At 39.2% G+C, this 20,733-nt stretch overlaps 1 protein-coding gene across 1 annotated transcript in view; it reads left to right on the top strand.

Annotated features, from left to right (window-relative positions):
* The window catches only part of LOC102286185 (piwi-like protein 2), a 41,028-nt gene extending 20,295 nt beyond the window's left edge, over positions 1-20,733 (top strand). Inside the window, exons 11-13 of the mRNA XM_070376103.1 lie at positions 17,375-17,628; positions 18,059-18,166; positions 18,975-20,733. Of these exons, the coding sequence (XP_070232204.1) occupies positions 17,375-17,628; positions 18,059-18,166; positions 18,975-19,131 (519 nt within the window). The 3' untranslated portion in view covers positions 19,132-20,733. The remainder of the gene's footprint in view (positions 1-17,374; positions 17,629-18,058; positions 18,167-18,974) is intronic.

The following is a 20,733-nucleotide window of genomic DNA, read 5'->3' as shown; positions in this document are numbered from 1 at the left end:
AAACTTGAATCTTCTCTGTATTAAAAACATCGTTCCAGGCCCCACATTACTTGTATTAGTTGCTTAACAATAATGTAAATACAAGCATACCTCAGAGATAGGATATTGTGGGTTCAGCCCCAGACTACAACAGTAAAGCTAGTACTGCAATGAAATGAGTCACAAGTTCTTAGTTTCCCAGTGCATATAAAAGTTAGCTTTACACTATAGTGTAATCTTATTAAATGTTCAGTAAACAAATATGCATATCTTCATTTTAAAATGTATTGAAAAAATGGCACTGATAGACTTGCTCAACACAAAGTGACACAAACCTGTAATTTGTAAAAAATGCAATATCTGCAAAATGCAAAGAAGTAAAGCACAATAAAGTGAGGTATTCTATGTCTAAGCTATGTTAGCATTCAGTTTTTTAAAAGGAATATTACACACTCATATGTATACATGTGTGTTTGATATAGTTATATACATACACACATATACATAAATATGCATTCAAAATACACATATATACATACATATGTGTGTATATATATATCATATTTATCATGTATATAATTTGAGTTTAATTCAAAAGAAAGACTAAGTAGGTGAAAATACAAATAGACTGAAACACAGATGATGAGAGCTGCGTTTGGGTTCTTTTTCTTTAGGGACATAAGCTAATTCTGGAAGAGGCAGCTGAAACACTGAAAAGCTGTAAAGCACTTTTGAAGTCTTTAGGAATCAAAAGCTAGAGGCCTGGGCCCCCATGTCAGTGTCATCTGGAGTCTGCTCCCCATTACTTGTGAATCTGAAGGGCTGCAGACTGAATAAAGAAGAACTGTAGGTAGACCAACTCTGAATTAATTTCAGTTCTTGAATATGGATTCAGGTAAACTCTGACTGCTAGCTTTACTGCCCATTTGCCAAAAGCAAATAAAAATCCTCTGAAGGAAGATAGTAGTATCCTGGGCATCACATTTTTTCTGCAGTATCTAGCAATCAGTAAATAATAACCAAGGATACAAGAGAAAATGAAGGAACTGAAAAACCAAGAAGATCTACAGATAATTGATCCAGATACACAGAGGATTCAGCCAGATGAGTAATCAGATAGGTTTTTAAATAACTACACTTAATAAATTCAGAGAAATGGAAGATAACATTAAGAATTTTAGCAAAGAATTCTTGGGGAGTCCTATGGGAAAAAACTGAAATTTATAGAACTAAAAATTATGCTTACCAAAATTAAACAGTCAATGAATTGGTGCATTAGGTTGCTAGGGCTGCCATAACAATATCCCATGGATTGAGTGGCTTAAACAATAAAAGTTTATTTCCTCACAGTTATTATGTAGGGTAGGAAGTCTAAGATCAAGGTGCTATTTTAGAGGGCCGGATTCTCCTGAGGCCTCTCTTCTTGTCTTAAAGATGGCTGTCTTCTCTCTGTGTCACATAATATTCACCCCATGTATGTCTGTGTACCAGTCCCTTCTTATTAGAAAGACACCAGTCATATTTGATGAGGGCCCACCCCTGTGACCTCATTTAAACTGAATAACCTCTTTAAATAGATATTCCAAGTACAGTCACATTCTGGGTATAGTGGATTAGGTCTTCAACACACAAATTTTGGAGAAACATATCTTTGTGCATAACAATGGGTAATCTTAGTTTAGGCTTAATTGAGGAAATAGACCATTAAAATATAGATAAAAAAATAAATTTCACAGAGATACAGAGGATTAGAAAATATAACAAGGCAACAGACATGGGAGTTACGGAGTTAAAATATAATACACACATAAGTGGCCTAGAAGGAGGTAAGTGAGAATAGAGGGCAGAAAAGACAATGGTAAAGAACATTCTAAAAGTGATAGAAAACACATCAAGTCATAGAGACAAGAAATCTGTCAAATCCCAAGCAAGATATAAAAAGTGCACTTAGGCACATTATCGGAGAAGGCGATGGCACCCCACTCCAGTACTCTTGCCTGGAAAGTCCCATGGATAGAGGAGCCTGGTGGGCTGCAGTCCATGGAGTCGCAAAGAGTCGGACATGACTGAGCGACTTCCCTTTCACTCTTCACTTTCATGCATTGGAGAAGGAAATGGCAACCCACTCCAGTGTTCTTGCCTGGAGAATCCCAGGGATGGGGGAGCCTGGTGGGCTGCTGTCTATGGGGTCACACAGAGTTGGACACGACTGAAGTGACTTAGTACCAGCAACAGCAGGCACATTATAATAAAACTGTTGAAAGTAAAGACATATATATATATGCACCTGTTACAGAGAAGGCAATGGCAACACACTCCAGTACTCTTGCCTTGAAAATCCCATGGACGGAGGAGCCTGGTGGGCCTCAGTCCATGGAGTCGCTAAGAGTCGGACACGACTGAGCGACTTCACTTTCACTTTTCACTTTCATGCATTGGAGAAGGAAATGGCAACCCACTCCAGTGTTCTTGCCTGGAGAATCCCAGGGACGGGGGAGCCTGGTGGGCTGCCGTCTTTGGGATCGCAGAGTCAGACACGACTGAAGCAACTTAGCAGCAACAGCAGCAGCCCCTGTTAAGACATATTATGTATATACACACCTGTTAAGGAAAACAAGAACACTTATCTTCAAGGATTGACAAATTGACAAATAGTGAACTAGTCAAACAGTTTGAACCACAAGATAAAGAGTAGCTACAAAATGCTGAAGGAAAATGACTACCAACATAGAATCTGATATCCACTAAAAGTAACATTTAGTAAGGTGAAAAAAAGAAAGACTCTGTTATTGGCAGATTTGCACTGAAGGCGTATACTAAAGAGCATTTTTCACCTAGAAGGAAAATTATCCCAGAAAGAAATGTAGAAATGGTTAAAGGAATAAAAATAGGAATGAAAGTGCCAAACATGGGCATAAATTTAAATGAATGCCCACCATCTAAAATAACTAATGTTTTTGAATGGATATGTATTCATTTGTGTGTATAAATTTCAAGTTAATGACAATAACATTATATCTTGGAGATACATCTGGGAGAAGTAAGTGAAATTCCAATGCCTTGGGTTTCTTTAATTATTGAGGAAAAGGTGAAAGTACTAATATATTTTGATACACTAAAGAGTTATGTTGTAATTTCTGGGGTAGCCACTAAAAGAATAAAAGAAGAGCATGCAACAATTGAGACAAGAGAAGAGAAAATAAAATAATAAAATTTTTAAGGAAAAAATATAGATTAGGTGAAACAGCAAGCGATACCTGGACCTTGAATATGTCATGCTAAGTGAAAGAAGCCAGTCATAAAGGACCACACATTCACATATTACATGAGTCCATTCATCAGAAATGTTTAGAACAATCACATTTTTAGGAACAGAAAGTAGATTAGTGGTTGCTTAGGGCTAAGTTAGGGAGAGAGTAAAAGATGTAGAGTGGTGGTAGTTTAAGAGTCTGGGGCTTCTTGTTGACGTGATGAAAATGTTATAAAATTGATTGTGGTAATAGTTGTATATATCTGTGAATCCACTAAAAACCATTTAATTTTACACTTTAAATTGGTGAATTAAATGGTACATGGATTATCTGAATAAAGGTATTTTAAAGAAAATTAACCTTATAGAAATTCTGGCATTCTAAAATGTAATAAATGAAAATTTCACTATGGGGGCTTAACATCAGATTTGATTAGGCAGAAAGAGATAGCTAGAAATTTGAAGGTAGGTCAGTTGATATCATTCAGTGTGAAGAAAAGAAAGAAAAAATAAGGAATCCTAACAGAGGCTCAGAGATCTGTGGGACAACATCAGCCATAGCAATATGAACATAATGTGATTCCCAGAAGGGGAGTAATGAGAAAGGATAAGGAAGAAAGAACACTGGAGGAAATAATAGCCCCGAATTACCCAAATTAGTGAAAAAAATCATTCATCCAAGAGGCCCAATGAACACTAAATAGGAAAAATTCAAAGATACCCACACTGAGACACAACCTAGTAAAACTGCTGAAAGACAAAGAGGGCATCTTGAAAGCACCAAGTGAAAGCCACTCGTTGTGTTCAGAGCATCTTCAATTTGATTAAGAGCTGACTTCTCATCAGCAATCATGGAGGCCTGAAGGCAGTCAGATGACATATTGCAAATGCTGAAAGAAAAAGAAGGTTGAATAGGAATTGTATATCCAGAAAAGCTCCTGTTCAGAAATGAAGGTGAAACCTTGACATTGTGTTCAGTGAAAGAAGCTAAACATAAAAAGTCACGTATTTATATTATTCCATTTCTATGAATGGGCTTCCCAGGTGGCACTAGTGGTAAAGAACCTGCCTGCCAATGCAGGAGACGTAAGAGATGAAGGTTCCATCTCTGGGTTGGGAAGATCTCCTAGGGGAGGGCATGGCAATCCACTCCCGTATTCTTAACCTGGAGAAGCCCACGGACACAGGAGCCTGGTGGGCTACCACACAGTCAGACACTACTGAAGTGGCTTAGCATGCATATCTGAAATATCTGGAATAGGCATATTTGTAGAGACAAAACAGAGATTGCTGGTTTCCAGAGAATGAGAATGCTGGCAGGAATAGGGAGTAACTGCTGATGGGTACAAGGTTCTTTTCAGGGTGATGAAAATATTATTGAAATAGGTAGTGTTGATAGGTATACTAAAATCTCTGAATTATACTCTTTAAAATGGTGATTTTTTGTAATTTATATCTCATTTTTTTTTAAAGGAGAAAGTAAGACATTCTGAGATAAAAGCTGGGGGGATTTGTCACTAGCAGACTACAAGAAGTACTTAAGGGAGTCCTTCATGTAGAAATGAAATGACATAGACAGTAACTTGTATCCACATGAAGAAATAAGTAGCCCTGGGAAAGGTAACTATATAGATAAAGGAGAGAAAAAATATATTTTTGTTTGTAACTTTTCTTCTAGTTTGTGTTTTAAGAGACAAAGACAAAAAGCAATAATTATAAATCTAATTGGATGTGTATACAGTATATAAATATATAATTTGTAAGACAAAGTTACAAAGGGGAGCAGAGGGAATAGAGCCATATAGAAGCAAAGTTTTTGAACAATACCAAAGTTAACTTTGTATTAATTGACCAAATGAGATTGTTGTAATATGTTAATTGTAATCCCCAGGTGAAACACTAAGAAAATAACTCAAAAATGTAAGAAAAAGAATGATGAGGGAGTTAAAATGGTAACTAGAAAATGCCTGTTTAATACAAATTAGGGCAGTAGAGGAAAAATAGAGGGACAGAAAAGATATAAGGCATGTGGAAAACAAATAGTAAAATGGCAGATGTAAATTTTACTCTGTCAGTAATTGTACTAAATGTAAATGGACTAAACACCATTCAGAAGTATAAATTAGTAACTTAGATTAAGTGAAAATATGAAGATGTACTTTCTACACAAGACATATTTTAGTTTCAAAGACACAGTATGTTGAAAGTAAAAGAAGAAAATAAACCATGGAAATAATAACCAAAAGAGAGCTGGAGTAGCTATACTAGTAGGCCAGATAGACTTTAAGACAGCAGTTGTTACTGGAGACAAGAAAGGACATTTGTAGTAGCAAAAGGGTCTGTCCATGAGAAGATCATAAAGCATAAACTCATGTGAAACTAGCAATATAGATCCAAAAATATATGAAACAAAAACAAATATAAATGAAAGGAGAAATAGACAATTCATTAATAGATGGAGATTTCAAAATTCCATTTTCAGTAATGGATAGAACAAGTAGAAATAAGATCAACAAGGAAATAGAATATTTGAACAATTCTGTGATCTAACTCAACGTAACAGACATTTACAGAGCACCCAACAACAGAACTCCCATTCTTCGCAAATGTACGTGACACATTCTCCGTGATAGAATGTATGTAAAGCAAGACTCAGTACATTTAAAAAAATTAAAACTGCAAAATATGGTCTGAAACCACAACTAGCATGAAATTAGAAGTTAATACAAGGGACATTTGGGAAAGTCACAACTATATGGAAATTAAACAATACTCTTAAATAACCAAGAGGTCAAAGAAGAAATCAAAGGGGTAATTAGGAAACAATTTGAGATAAATGAAAATAAAACATACCAAAACTTGTGGATGTATGTAAAGCAGTAGTTAGAAGAAAATGTATAGCTGTAAATGAGTGAGTGAGTGAGTGAGTGAAATCTCTCAGTCATGTCCGACTCTGTGCTACCCCATGGACTGTAGCCTACCAGGATTCTCCATCCATGGGATTTTCCAGGCAAGAGTACTGGAGTGGGTTGCCATTTCCTTCTCCAGGGGGTCTTCCCAACCCAGGGATCGAACATCTGCATTGTAGGCAGATGCTTTACCGTCTGAGCCACCTATATTAAATAAGAAAAATCTCAAAACAACCCAAGTTCCATCTTAAAAACTAGAAAAAGAAGAGCAAACTAAGCTCAAAGCAAGAAGGAAAAAATTGATAGAGGTTATAGCATAGATAAGTGAACTGGAACACTGAGAAACAACGGAGAAAATCAGTGTGACCAAAAATTGATTATTTGAAAAGATCAACAAAATTGATAAGCCTTTAGCTAGCACCCATGAAAAAGGGAAGAATCAAGATACTAAGATCAGGAATGAAAAAGACTGACCTTGCAGAAATAAAAAGGATTTTAGGAAATGAACAACTATATGCCCAGAAATTAGATTACCTAAGTCCGATGGGCAAACTCCAAAAAAGGCACAAACCATCAAAACTTTTTAGTTATACCAAACATTGAAAGAATATTCTTTCACGGACTCTTCCAAAAAATAGGAAAGGAGGGAACATTGTCCAGTTTGTACCATGAGCTAAACTGGTTTGTACCAAAGCTAAACTGGTTCCAAATTGGGAAAGGAGTATGTCAAGACTATATATTGTCACCATGCTTATTTAACTTACATGCAGAGTACATCATGTGAAATGCTGAGCTGGATGAAGCACAAGCTGGAATCAAGATTGCAGGGAGAACAGCCTCAGATATGCAGACAATACCACCCTTATGGCAGAAAGCAAAGAGGAACTAAAGAGCCTCTTGATGAAAGTGAAAGAGGAGAGTGAAAAAGCTGGTTTAAAACGCAACATTCAAAAAACTAAGATCATGGCATCCAGTCCCATCACTTCATGGCAAATACCTGGGGAAACAATGGAAATAGTGTTTATTTTCTTGGGCTCCCAAATCACTGCCCATGGTGACTGCAGCCATGAAATTAAAAGATGCTTACTCCTTGGAAGAAAAGCTATGTCGAACCTAGACAGCTCCCAACAAAAGTCCGTTTAGTCAAAGCTATGGTTTTTCTAGTAGTCATGTATGGATGTGAGAGTTGGGACTATAAAGAAGGTTGAGTCCGAAGAATTGATGCTTTTGAACTGTTGTGTTGGAGAAAACTCTTGAGAGTCATTTGGACTGCAAGGAGATCCAGCCAGTCAATCCTAAAAGAAATCAGTCCTGAATATTCATTGGAAGGACTGATGCTGAAGCTGAAACTCCAATTCTTTGGCAACCTGATGTGAAGAACTGACTCACTGGAAAAGACCTTGATGCTGGGAAGAATTGAAGGCGGGAGGAGAAAGGGATGACAGAGGATGAGATGGTTGGATGGCATCACCGACTCGATGGACATGAGTTTTTGAGCAAGCTCCAGGAGTTGGTAATGGACAGGGAAGCCTGGCATGCTGCAGTCTGTGGGGTCACAAAGAGTCAGAGACAAATGAGTGACTGAACTGAACTGAAAGCTAAGAAAATTGCAGAAGATTTCTAGACTGGAAATGAAGTTAAAGTATGCCTTTTAAAATATTTATTTTATTTGTTTATTTGTACCAGGTCTTAGTTGCAGGTGGGATCTTTAGTTGTGGCATGCAAACTCTTAGTTATGGTACGTGGGATCTGGTTCCCTGACCAGGGATCGAATCTGGGCCCCCTGCATTGGGAGCATGGAGTTTTAGCACTGGGCCACCAGGGAAGTCCCAAGTTAACTCTCTGTATCTATTTGACATTGTCTTACATATAAAAAAACCATAAAGAATACGTGTATACACACTATTGTAGCTAATAAAAGTTCAGCAGGGTTGAAGATACAAGATTAATATGCTGTAATCAACTCTTTCTCTAAGCCACTATTGTATTCCTACAGAAGGAGGAAACTTTGATCACAGAGTCATAGAAGGCCATATAAACAAGCAGAGACACATACACAGAAGGCGGCACTGGAAAGGTGGAAATGAGATTGGAGTGATGTATATACAATCCAAGAAACACTAAGGATTTTCAGAAACCACCAGAAGCTAAAGTAAGGCAAGGAAGTATTCTTTCCTAGGGCTTTTGGAGGATGCATGTTGCACTGCTGATAACTTCAATTCTGGACTTCTACCCTCTAGAAATGTGAGAGAGTACATTTCTGTTGTTCCAAGCAACTCAGTTTGTGGTTGTTAAAGCAACCCTTGAAAAGACTACAACAACCTAGTGCGTTACATTCCAGTTATGCAAGGTTGGTTCAACATTTTAAAATTTGTATACAGTCCATCAGTAGGCTCAAGAAGAAAAATCCTGTCACACCAATAGATGCAGAAAAAGCGTTGAGAAAAATCAGCTCCCATTCGTGATTTAAAAAATAAAAAAGCCTCCGAACAGACTAGCACTATAGGAGGATCTTCATAAACTTGATAAAGAACACCTACAAAAATCCTGCAGCTAACCTTGTACCTAATTCTGAGAAACTACATACTTCCCCCTAAGATCAAGAACAAAGTGTTTCTTCTCTCACCATTCCTATTCAGCATCATACTGGGAGTCCTAGCTAATGCAAAAAGACAAAAAGGAGTAAAACTTATACAGATGAAAAGGAGGGGAAAAACTTTACAGGTAGCATGTCTACATAGACATCTCAAGAAATCAACAACAAAAGAGAACTCTGCTGGAATTATAAGGTTGCAGGATACAAAGTAAATATACAAAATTAAATGGTTTAAAAAAAAAACCCACGTAATCAATTCCTTTTCCATATACCAGCAATGAACAATTGGAATTTGAAATTGAAAGCCATACAATTTGTATTAGCACCAAAAAAAAGAAATATACAGATATAAATTAACAAAGTTTGTGTAAGATCTACATGAAGAAAACTCTTAAAACTCTCATGAGAAATATCAAAGAATCTAAAAAAAGGGAGAGCTATCCCATGTTCATTGATAGAAAGACTCAATATTGTCAAGATGTCAGTTCTTCCCAATTTGATCCATAGATTTAGTGTAGCACTAGACAGAATCCCAGCAAAGTTTAAGTGGAAAGGCAAAAGACACAGGGTAGCCAACACAGTATTGAAGAAAAACAAAATCAGGGGACTTAGACTGCTGTAGATCTACAGGAATATAGATGGTGTGGTGTTGACAAAAGAAGACAAGGTAACAGCCCAGAAATAGACTGGTACAAATATATTCCAGTGATCTTTGATAAAAGGACAGGGGCATTTCAATGGGAAAAGGAGACTCTTTTCAATAAATGGTACTGGAATAGCTGCCCAGCCACATGGAAAAAAAAACAACCCAAAAAACAGTGACAAGAAAAACCACAAACTATATCCAGACCATATACGTTTCACAAAAAGTAACTCAAAATTATCACAAATTTAGTGTTAAAATACAAAACTGTAAAAGGTATAAAAGGTATAGAAATTCTTGGTCACCTTGGGTTTGGTGATGACCTTTTGATACCAAGGCACTATTACCACGTGGACATTTCACTGTCCATGAAAGAACTGATGAACAGAACTTAATTAAAATTTTAAAAAACTTCTGTGAAAGACACTAAGAGAATGAAAAGAAGCTACATATTCAGAGGAAATACTTGTGAAACACATATCTGATAAAGTCCTGTTACTTAAAAAACAGAATTATTAAAAACTCAGAAGTAATAAGATGGGCAAAAGACTTGAACAGACTTGTCATCAAAGAACATATACAGATGGCAAATAAGTATATGCAGAGATACTCAGTATAATATTGCTGCTGCTGCTGCTAAGTCGCTTCAGTCGTGTCCGACTCTGTGCGACCCCATAGATGGCAGCCCATCAGGCTCCCCCGTCCCTGGGATTCTCCAGGCAAGAACACTGGAGTGGGTTGCCATTTCCTTCTCCAGTGCATGAAAGTGAAAAGTGAAAGTGAAGTTGCTCAGTCGTGTCCGACTCTTAGCGACCCCATGGACTGCAGCCCACCAGGCTCCTCCGTCCATGGGATTTTCCAGGCAAGAGTACTGGAATGGGGTGCCATTGCCTTCTCCGCAATATAATATTAGGGAATGCCAAATTTAAACAAGGTACCACTGCACATCTTTCAGAATAGCCAAAGTCCAATAACTGACACCACCAAATGCTGGTGAGGATGTAGAGCAATCTCTCATCATTGCCTGAGGGAGTGTGGAATGGTGCAGCCATTTTGGAAGACAGTTCAGCAGTTTCTTACAAACTAAACATTGTCTTACCATACCATCCAGCAGTCATACTCCTTGGTACTTACCCAGATGAGTTGAAAGCATATGTCTACACACACAAACAAAAACTACACAATTTTTATAGCAGCTTTATTTATAATTGTTAAAACTTGGAAGCAACCAAGATGTCCTTCAGTAGGTGAATGGACAAATAATCTATAGGACATCCAGACAGTTAAAAATTCATCAGTAAACAGAAATGAACTATTGAATTATGGGAAGATCCGGAGGAATCTTAAATGCGTAATAAAGTGAAAGAAGCATATCTAAAAAGGCTACATACTATATGATTCCAACTACAGGACAGTCTGGAAAAGACACAAAGTATGGACACAGTAAATAGATAGTGATTGCCAGAGGTTTGGGAGGGTGAAGATAGGATAAATATAGGACTGTAAAAATATTGTATATGATACTACAAATGACATGTGACAGATGTAGACAAATGACATGTATTTTTCAAAGCCTATAGAATGTACTAGAGTAAACTCTAATATAAACTGTGAGCTGTGCTCAGTCGCTCAGTCGTGTCTAACTCTTTGTGACCCCATGAACTGTAGCCTGCCAGGCTCCTCTGTCCATGGGATTTTCCAGGTGAAAATACTGGGGTGGATTGCCATTTCCTACTCCAGGAATCTTCCCAACCCAGGGGTTGAACCCGGGTCTCCTGCATCTCCTCCATTGGCAGGCAGATTCTTTACCACTGGGCCACCTGTTGACTTTAGTTGATAATAATATATCAGTATTCATCAGTTGTAACAAATGTCCTATTCTAATGTAATATAGTAACAATCGGGGAAACTGTGATTGGTGGGGAAGGTGTATATGGGAACTCTGTACTATGGCCTCATGTTTGTTTGTAAACTTAATACTGGTCTAAAAAACAAAGTCTTTATTTAAAAACATGCACATATGATGGGATGCTACCACACTCATACTAAAGTGAAAGTTAAAGTTGCTCAGTTGTGTCTTGACTCTTTGTGACCCCATGAACTGTAGCCTGCCAGGTTCCTCTGTCCATGGAATTCTCCAGGCCAGAATACTGTAGTGGGTTGCCATTCCCTTCTCTGGGGGATCTGCCCAACCCAGGGATCAAGCCCAGGTCTCCCACATTGCAGGCAGATTCTTTACCATCTGAGCCACCGGGGAGCCCACACACACACTAAGATGGCTAAAATAAAAAAGAGTGTTGTTGAGTATGTGGAGAAATTGGAACCCTCATGCATTGCTGGTGGGATTGCCAAATAGTTGAGCTACTTTGAAAAACAGTTTGGCATTTCTTCAGAATGTTAAGCATAGTTACAGGAGACCCAGCAATTCTACTCCTAGATGTAAACCAAAAGAACTGAAAGCATATGTCCACACAAAAACGTGTATATGATGATCATATAGCAGTATTATTCATAATAGCCAAAAGTGAAAATACTTCATATGATTGATGAATGGACAAACAATGTGATGGAATACTATCTGGCAGCATAAAGGAATGAAATACTGATACATGGTACAACATGGGTGAACTATGAAAATATTATGTTCAGTGAAACTATTTAGTCACAAAGACCACCTATTGATTATGTTTGTCCAGGACAGTCTAATCCAAAGAAACAAAAAGTAGGTTAGTGTGTTTAAGGAGTTGGGGTTGAGGGGTCGTGGAAAATAGCTGCTAGTGCGTATGAGATTACCTTTTTGGGGTGATGAATATATTCTAAAATTGATGGTTGCAAGATTCTATAAACTTAAAACTTTTGACTCTTGTACCTTAAAAGAGTGTCTTTTACGGTGTCGCACATTATATCTCAATAAAGCTGTGAATTAGAAAAAACACTACTCCCAAACATCCATCTAGCACGTACGTGTGTGGAATCAACAAATTAATACATGCTGCCAAGGGAAAAACAGGTGCGAAAGGTTGGCTTATTTCCCTGGGCCCCCACCCTTCCTCTGACGTGCCTTCACATAGATGTTTTTGTATTTTGTCCAGCTTTTCCAATTATCCTCAGCTATAGGATTTCCCAGAATTCCTGGTCTATGAATGAGGCCTTGCTGGCAAGCTTCATTTCATCTATGGTTTTATTTAAAATCTGTATTTAGATTTATTTTTCTAGTCCAGCAGTTCTCAGATTTTCTGGTCTAAGGAAACCTTAAATATTACTGAGTTTTTTGTTGTATAAGTGTATATCTATCAGTGATTATTATCATTAGATTTTAAAACTGAGAATGTTTTATATTTTTAAATTTTACTTTCAAATACTAATAAGCTCAATTCATGTGAATAACAAAAATCACATTTTAAAGATCATAATCACAAAAAGAGAAATACCCTATGATTCCACATATATGAGATACTCAAGAGTAGTAAAATTAAAGATAACTACTTTAAAAATGTTTGGTAATGTATGTTTTACATTTCAGTGAATGGCTGTAATGTTTGGGTTAGTAAAAGGCAAGGGAATGTCCTGCATTTAATTTATTGTGGTGTCACATATCATTTACTTTCTGGAAAATTCTGGTGAATATTTGTGAGAGAATTACAGTGAAAATGCCAAGTAATGTAGTGGTATTGTGAGAACAGTTTTGACTTTGTGGACTCCTTAAAATGACTAAGGGACTCCTGGATGGGAAAGGAGTGGAGCCCAGAGCACACCCTGGGAACCACTGCTTGTGGCCCATAGCATTCGTCAGAGCTCCGGGACCACATCTCCCGCTGCCTGTGAGGCTCCTCTAGTACTGGGATGTCTCATGGACCACTGAAGCCTGACATGTGAGTCTGAGTGCCAGGGTCGCTTTCCATTCACGTGTGAAAATCAAAGCTAAGCTGTTCTTGACACTTGCTGTAGCTTTTAGCGCTCATGATTAGTAATCACCTGATGTTGAGTTTATCTGTGATTTGGCCTGAGGTTGGAGAAAATTAAACTCAGCTGTAGTTGATGCAGCCCCTGTTGCTTCTGATGTGTCTCTGGCTGTGGCTGTGATTACCAGCCTGGTCTGACTGGTATCTGACTCTGAAGACAGAAGGGCCACAGTGTTACCTTTGGAATCAAAAGTTGGAAGCAGCCAGCTTTACGATGTGTGAGTGTATAGGTTCTTTCTGCTTCTCAGTTCCACTTTCACTTCCCTTGTCTTAGCAGAATTGGGAGAATCTTAGGGTGGAAGTATCTTGAGCCAGTGATTATTTGGGAACTCTTCCAGAATTTAGCCTGCCCTTATTGCACCTACTGTTGCCAATATCTTGCTGGCCTCTTCTTCCTCCTTTTTTTCCCCCCATTTATTTTTTTTTTTTAATGGCTGTACTGGTCTTTGTTGCCGCGTAGACTTTTTTTTCTCTAGTTGTAGCGAACAGGCTGGAACAGCCTGGAACAGCCTGGGCGCTTCCGTCGTTGCGGTGCATGGGCTTAGTTGCTCTGCTGCATGTGGGATCTTCCCAGACCAGGGATGAAACCCATGTCTCCTGCATTGGCAGGAGGATTCTTTACCACTGAGCCACCAGGGAAGCCCCCAGTGTTTTTTAATTAAGTAAAATACATATAAAACTTAACATTCCATCCCTTTTTAAGTATAACTTTTTAATGGTGGGAAATACATTGATAATGTTGTGCAGTTTTCTTCATCATCCATCTCCATGGCTCTTTTTATGTTGTAAAACTGAAACTCTCTTCATTAAACAATTGTTTCCCATGCTCTCCACCCCCTCACCCCTGGCCACCACCGTTCTACATTCTGTCTCTGATTTTGATGACTCTGAGTATCTCACATCCATGGAATGATAACTCATTTGTCTTTTTGCAACTGGTTTGTTTCATTTAGCATAATGTCTTCAGAGTTCATCCATGTTGTAGTACATTGCAGAATTTCCTCCCTTTTAAGAGCTGAATAATATTCTGTTGGATGTATATGCCACGTTTTGCTTACCCATTCTTGTGTTGATGGACACTTGGGTTACTTACATCATCATATAGGTCAGTCTCCAGTTCTTTACTTGCCCCTTGTCTAGTTACAGTCTAGAACTTTGCTCAAGCTCTACCTGGAATCCTTTTAGCCTTTGCTGACTGAAGTGTCTGCTGATTCTTTTACTGAGGTTCACATATTACTCCAGGGAACAAATGTCTTATACTTCTCTCTTCTCATAGCGTTTTATTTGTACCTTTGTTACATTATTTATAATGTTTTGAGAGCATTTACTTTTAAGTGTGTGTCTCCCCAGTTTTAAGTTCCACTAATATTTGGAAGGTATCAAGATAATTTGGGGGCTTCCCTGGTGGCTCAGATGGTAAATAATCTGCTTGCAGTGGCAAGAGACAGGGATTCGATCGCTGGGTTGGGAAGATCCCTTGGAGAAGGGAATGGCTACCCACTCCAGTATTCTTGCCTGGAGAATCCCATGGACAGAGGAGCCTGGCCAGCTACGATCCATGGCATCACAAGAAGTCGGACATGACTGAGCAACTAATACTTGAACATCCTTTCAAGATAATTTTTATGAGACTAGCACAGTGGCTCATATCTAGTGGGCATTAAGTGTTTGTTCAGTGAATGAATGTAATCACACATAAAAAAACATCTCAAAGTTTCAGCAGATACTTTTTTCTCCTTGACCCTCACCATTGTATTTAGTGCTAGAGACACCAGGCCAACAAGCACAGTCCTCCTTTCAGGATATTAATGAATTTATTGTTTCATGTATTTACCGCAGTACTGAAGTGATTTGACAATGTATATTTACCATTAATGTTTCAGTATTGTGACTTGTCTCATATTTTGACCCTCCTAGATGATAGTCTTATCATTTATGAAATGAGGAGGATGGGCTAGATGACCTAGAAAAGTTACCATTGTTGACTGTTAACTATGTTATTAGATTTTCATGCTCCTTGGTAACAGGAATCATGTCCTTCACTCTTACTGGAATCTTACGTAGGACCAAGTATAGTGTCTCACCCTCAGTGGTTGGTTGCCGAGCCATGCTAAGTCGCTTCAGTCTTGTCTTACTTTGTGAGACCCTATGGACTGTAGCCTGCCAGGCTCTTCTGTCCATGAGGTTCTCCAAGCAGGAATACTGGAGTGGATTGCCAGGGTTAGCAAATTTTAAAGAAAGACGTACTATCAGTGAATACTTCAGTTGAATTTGATTCTGATTTACACTCCATTGATCTTGTTAGATTCCTTCCCTGTGCTTCAGAATATCTGTATTTCCTTGATCTAGTTTGTCTTCAGCTTTTGTATTCATGATACACACGCTTTATCTCTCAACCCTAAGAAGAAGGTGCTGCTGCTGCTAAGTCGCTTCAGTCGTGTCCGACTCTGTGCGACCCCATAGACAGCAGCCCACCAAGCTCCCCCATCCCTGGGATTCTCCAGGCAAGAACACTGGAGTGGGTTGCCATTTCCTTCTCCAGTGCATGAAAGTGAAAAGTGAAAGTGAAGTCGCTCAGTCGTGTTTGACTCTTAGTGACCCCATGGACTGCCGCCTACCAGGCTCCTCCATCCATGGGATTTTCCAGGCAAGAGTACTGGAGTGGGTTGCCATTGCCTTCTCCAGAAGAAGGTGAGGTGATCATTATTTTCAAGTGGGGAAACAGTCTTCAACAGCATAGCTGAGGAGCAACACATGCAGACTCAGTCCCAGGTCTCCTGACCCCAGATCCAGTGTCATACTTCTCTGTTTCCTCACCTGTGAAATCAGGTTTTTTTCAGATCTCAGTGCCTATGTTACCCAGCCTTTAACACAGCATATCAAGACTCTTTGGGAAGTCACAGAAATGTGCTCACTTTAGCAAAATGGAGATTAGTTGGTAAGATCATGAAGAGCCTCAGGGAATTGGTGAGAAGGTTGAGCGTCAAACTGGGAAATGGAAAGGAGTTCTAGAAGCAGGGACCTGAAAAAGCACCATCAAACTCCAAGTGTTTCTGGTTCTCTGCTCAAGAGTCAGAGTGAGGGAAAAGCATTCTGCTGGCGTAGCTGGAATCATCTCCTGTCTTTTCGTTAGTGCAGTGATTCTCAACTGGGGACAGTTTTGTCCTCCCACTGTGAAGCCTGGAGACATTTTGGGTTATAACTGGGAGAGAGAGCTACTGGCATCTAGAGGGTAGAGGCCAGGAATGCTGTGAAACATGCTCTGGTGTCAGCCCCCAATAACAGAATTCACTGGTCCCACACATCAATAGTGTTGAGGCTGAGAAGGCCTGGATTAGGGGGAGGCAGCTCAATTAAAATCCCACCAGACTATCCTGTTGGAGGCAGAAGAACACTTAAATGCTCTTACCAAAAAAAAAAAAGTGGAATAGATAGTAGACAGAAAAAAACGATAAAAAAGCACTTCAACTAGGGCAATAATTCCAAGGTTGTAAAGAATCAGATATGACTGAGCGATTAAGCACACACACACACACAGAATAATTATTTAGTAAAGGATCCTTGTTTTAGCAACTTTGGATGTTGCTGATGCACAAAAATATCAGGCTGGTGGATCTGTGGCATGTGCAGTTATATGTTAGAATCTCTTCAACAGTTCACCTTGTTCTTTGCATAGACAGTAATTTAGTGTTAAATCCAAGTAGAAGGAAGATTGATTCAAGCCTGTAATTTTCCTTCTTTTTAACTTTGTTCACACCGTTTCAGTATAAGCCTTGTGTATATGACTCTGAGCTTGCTTATTTGGTTCCATATTTTATAACACCTTGGCTGTGCCAGACCTGTTTTGCTACCCTGAGGAAATCTAGAAATGACTAGAAGCTGCCTTTCCTTGCCCTTTCAACATGATGGCTTCAGGTCTAGCTGTGAGAGGGACCTACTGCCATGTCTCCAGGTTGTTCACTGGGTGAGCCGCCCTCTGCCGGTGGTCATTAGCCCTTGGGCCCCACGGTTCACCTCAGCAAGGTTTCGTTTCAGGTGAACCACTGCCTCCCAGATAAGATTGTGGTGTACCGTGATGGAGTGTCTGATGGCCAACTAAAGACAGTTGCCAGCTATGAAATTCCTCAGCTACAGAAGTGTTTTGAAGCTTTTGAGAATTATCATCCCAAGATGGTGGTGTTTGTAGTGCAGAAGAAAATCAGCACCAACCTGTACCTGGCTGCCACTGAGAACTTTGCAACTCCCTCCCCTGGGACTGTGGTAGATCATACGATAACAAGCTGTGAGTGGTAAGTGGGCGAAACACGTATTTCAACAAGAATAGTTTGGGGAAGTTCTCTGTTCCCTGGGTACTGGAATGGGGAGGTAGCCTAGAGAGATTTGGAATGGGATCTTCAAGAGATTTTCCTGGTAAAAAATAAAATTTTAAAAGCTATTTAGAAAACACACAAACCACCAGTGAAGCTTTTAGCTCTTAAGTATAAAATATTGAACATACATTCTTTTCCTAAGAATATGCATGCTTAATCTTCTGCACACAGATGTGATCGTTTCTACCACCACTTTTAAATAACCTGTTGAGTCAGGAGACCTGAATTCTCATCCTCGTTTTGCCCTTGTGATGTCCTTGATCCAGTCATTTGACCTCTCTGAGCCTTAGATGAAGGAGCATCTCCAGCTCTGTAACTATACCATTAGTTTGTACTTTTTCCTTACTAGGGTGGACTTCTACCTTCTTGCCCATCATGTGCGGCAGGGTTGTGGCATTCCAACCCATTATGTTTGTGTTCTCAACACTGCAAACCTGAGCCCTGATCATATGCAGAGGTGAGCTGACCAGTAACTTACTCCTAACTTGTGAATAATTCTGGCCACTGAGCTAAGTCTAAGACCTGGAGTCTAAAAACCTCTGAATTCAGCAAATTGGATTTGGCTTAATTCAACAAATCACTGGTTTTGGCTTAATAATTTTCTGATTCTCTCTGAAAGCATTTTTTTTCTGAAAGCATTTTGAATTTATCTTTTGGAGTTGGATTTACTAAGACTCATTTTCTCTTATATAATCAAAAAGACAAATACTGCCTGCCCCCTTACCCCTTGAGTTTCTTTATGTCTTTGATGATAATGATATATCTTTTCGAGGAATAATTGATAATCGTTTTTGTATGGTAAAATTACTTGAAGACCTTTCAAAAAATTACTAACAACCAACCAGGCTTCACCTCGAAGCATTCTGAAGCATTTGTATTTTTAAAAACTGCTCCCAGTGATTATGACACACAGCCAAGTTTGAGACCCATTGCTCTTGAGCTCAGAGTAAAAAATACTTTGCTGGGGTACTTCTCTTTCTGCAGCCTTTTCTTGAGACAAGAGAAAAAAAAGTGTTCTTGTTGTTTTCCTTGTTTTGCTATAAAAACAGGAGCACCTAAATTGGGAATTTCCCCATGTCCTCTTGACTTAAAAATAGTGGAAATAATTTCACTTAAAAATAATAATTCCAAAAAGTTGCATCATATATTCCTCAGTCCCCCAGTTTGCTGGTAAATATGCTGTGTCATGCATCCAGAAGGACATAATCATGCTTTGCACTGAAGATGGAGAGTGATAAGGCTCATGTTTTCTTCTTGGCCTACAGGTTGACTTTCAAACTGTGCCACATGTACTGGAATTGGCCTGGTACCATTAGAGTTCCAGCTCCTTGCAAGTATGCCCACAAGCTAGCCTTCCTGTCAGGACAGATCTTGCACCACGAACCAGCCATCCAGCTGTGCGAGAACCTGTTCTTCCTGTGACTGGACAGTCAGGACACGGGCTGGTCAGAACAGGCAGACTTCTGAACTCAGCTGTGAACTCATCTGTGCAGGGTCAACAGCAACCGGAAAGGGGTTTGTGTTGGTGTTTGCTCTTTCGCCAACCCAGTAGAGTATCTTTCTTTTCATTTTCTTTTCTAAGTCTATTAACACTGAGAATCAGGTTCCAACATAAATTTCAGCTAGAAATTGTCTTGTTGCCTTTGTAGAGCAAATGGAGGTAGTCTGCTGCAGTGTAGATGGGGTGGGTGAAGATGGGTGACCCTTCAGGAGTCTCCAAAGCTGACAGAAGCTGTAGAAGCCTGAAGAAGCAGCAATTACACTTATAAACTCTGCTTACTGAGCAGTTCTCATTTCTGGTCCAGAGCCGATAGTGAATGAAGTCTTTGCAAAGTTCTTAAAGTAGAGAGCTACTTTATTTGGGCAACTGGAAAGGTAAGAAGGCAAAATTTCTCAGGATTTGGCTGTTGCTGGCAAATGTGAAAGACATGTCGTGAAACCAGCTGGTGGGTACTTTTCAGGCTCTTGCTGACCTAATCGTCTCTAGGGATTGAGTTGATGAAACATGACTTGAACTAGCTTTGGAAGGGGTGTTTAGTTATTTCTTGCCTCCTGAGAGGACAAACGCAGTTTTATCTGTATACTTCAGTTGCTTTATAGTGTGCAGTGTTGGTTTCTTCCTACCTCCCCCCCCACCCGACCTCCACCACACACACGCATACCAAGATACCTTTGCTCCTTGTCCTTGTTACTGACCTTTAGTAAGTTTCAGTTTTTTAAAACTAAAAATCAGAACATGTGAAATTCAGTAGCTTCAAAGGTTCATGACAGGCCATGAGCTTTTCTTGACCCTTTCTCTGCAGTGTATCACTTCCTTTTCTGTTGATATGTTTGCAGATTGAACCACTCACTTCCCTTGCTCAATACTCTTTTCCCGGCCGTTAGCTCATTTTGTTAGGAATTTCTCTGAGTCTGCATTAAGATTTCCAGAAGTTGGCTTTGGGAAACATGACACTCCTTCCAAAGTCCAGACATTTCAGTTTAGAAGGTTGTCACTGTGCCTGCACGTTTCAGTGTGTTTTGTGTGTGTGTTTATTTTTCTGCTGTTTAAAAATCTTCCAGTCCCTTCAGGGCTAATTCAGTCTTACCTTGTTTTATCTAGATTTTTAAAAGCTAGTTTTATTTAACATTTTGGAATTTGTATTTATTTGTGTGTGTATTTTATTTTATTTATCAATTTTTTTGTGTGATGGCAGGGAGGGATGACTCAGAAATCCTCATTTTATATGACAGTGTGTGAGAAGAGAAACTTTAGCTTAAAACTCCTTAGATGAATAAAAGCAACCTAGCATTGCGTTGGCTGCAGCATGCGGCAGAGGCTGAGCAGCGTGGGGGTCCGTGGTCTCATGTGCACTTCTGGTTCCACGCGGAGTGAGGGACAGCGAAGGGCTGAGACCTGGGGTGTAGACACTGCAGAATCAGGCACATTGGATCACTGGTTTTGATCAAACAGTTCTCCAATTCTCTTTGGAAGCATTTTGAATTTCTCTTTTGAAGTTAGGTTTCCTAATTCACATTTCTTCA

Source organism: Bos mutus, chromosome 8 (assembly GCF_027580195.1).
Source record: "Bos mutus isolate GX-2022 chromosome 8, NWIPB_WYAK_1.1, whole genome shotgun sequence".
NCBI classification, from domain to species: Eukaryota; Metazoa; Chordata; class Mammalia; order Artiodactyla; family Bovidae; genus Bos; species Bos mutus.
The sequence above is the reverse complement of the archived record's forward strand: the minus strand, read 5'-3'. Positions and strand labels throughout refer to the sequence as shown.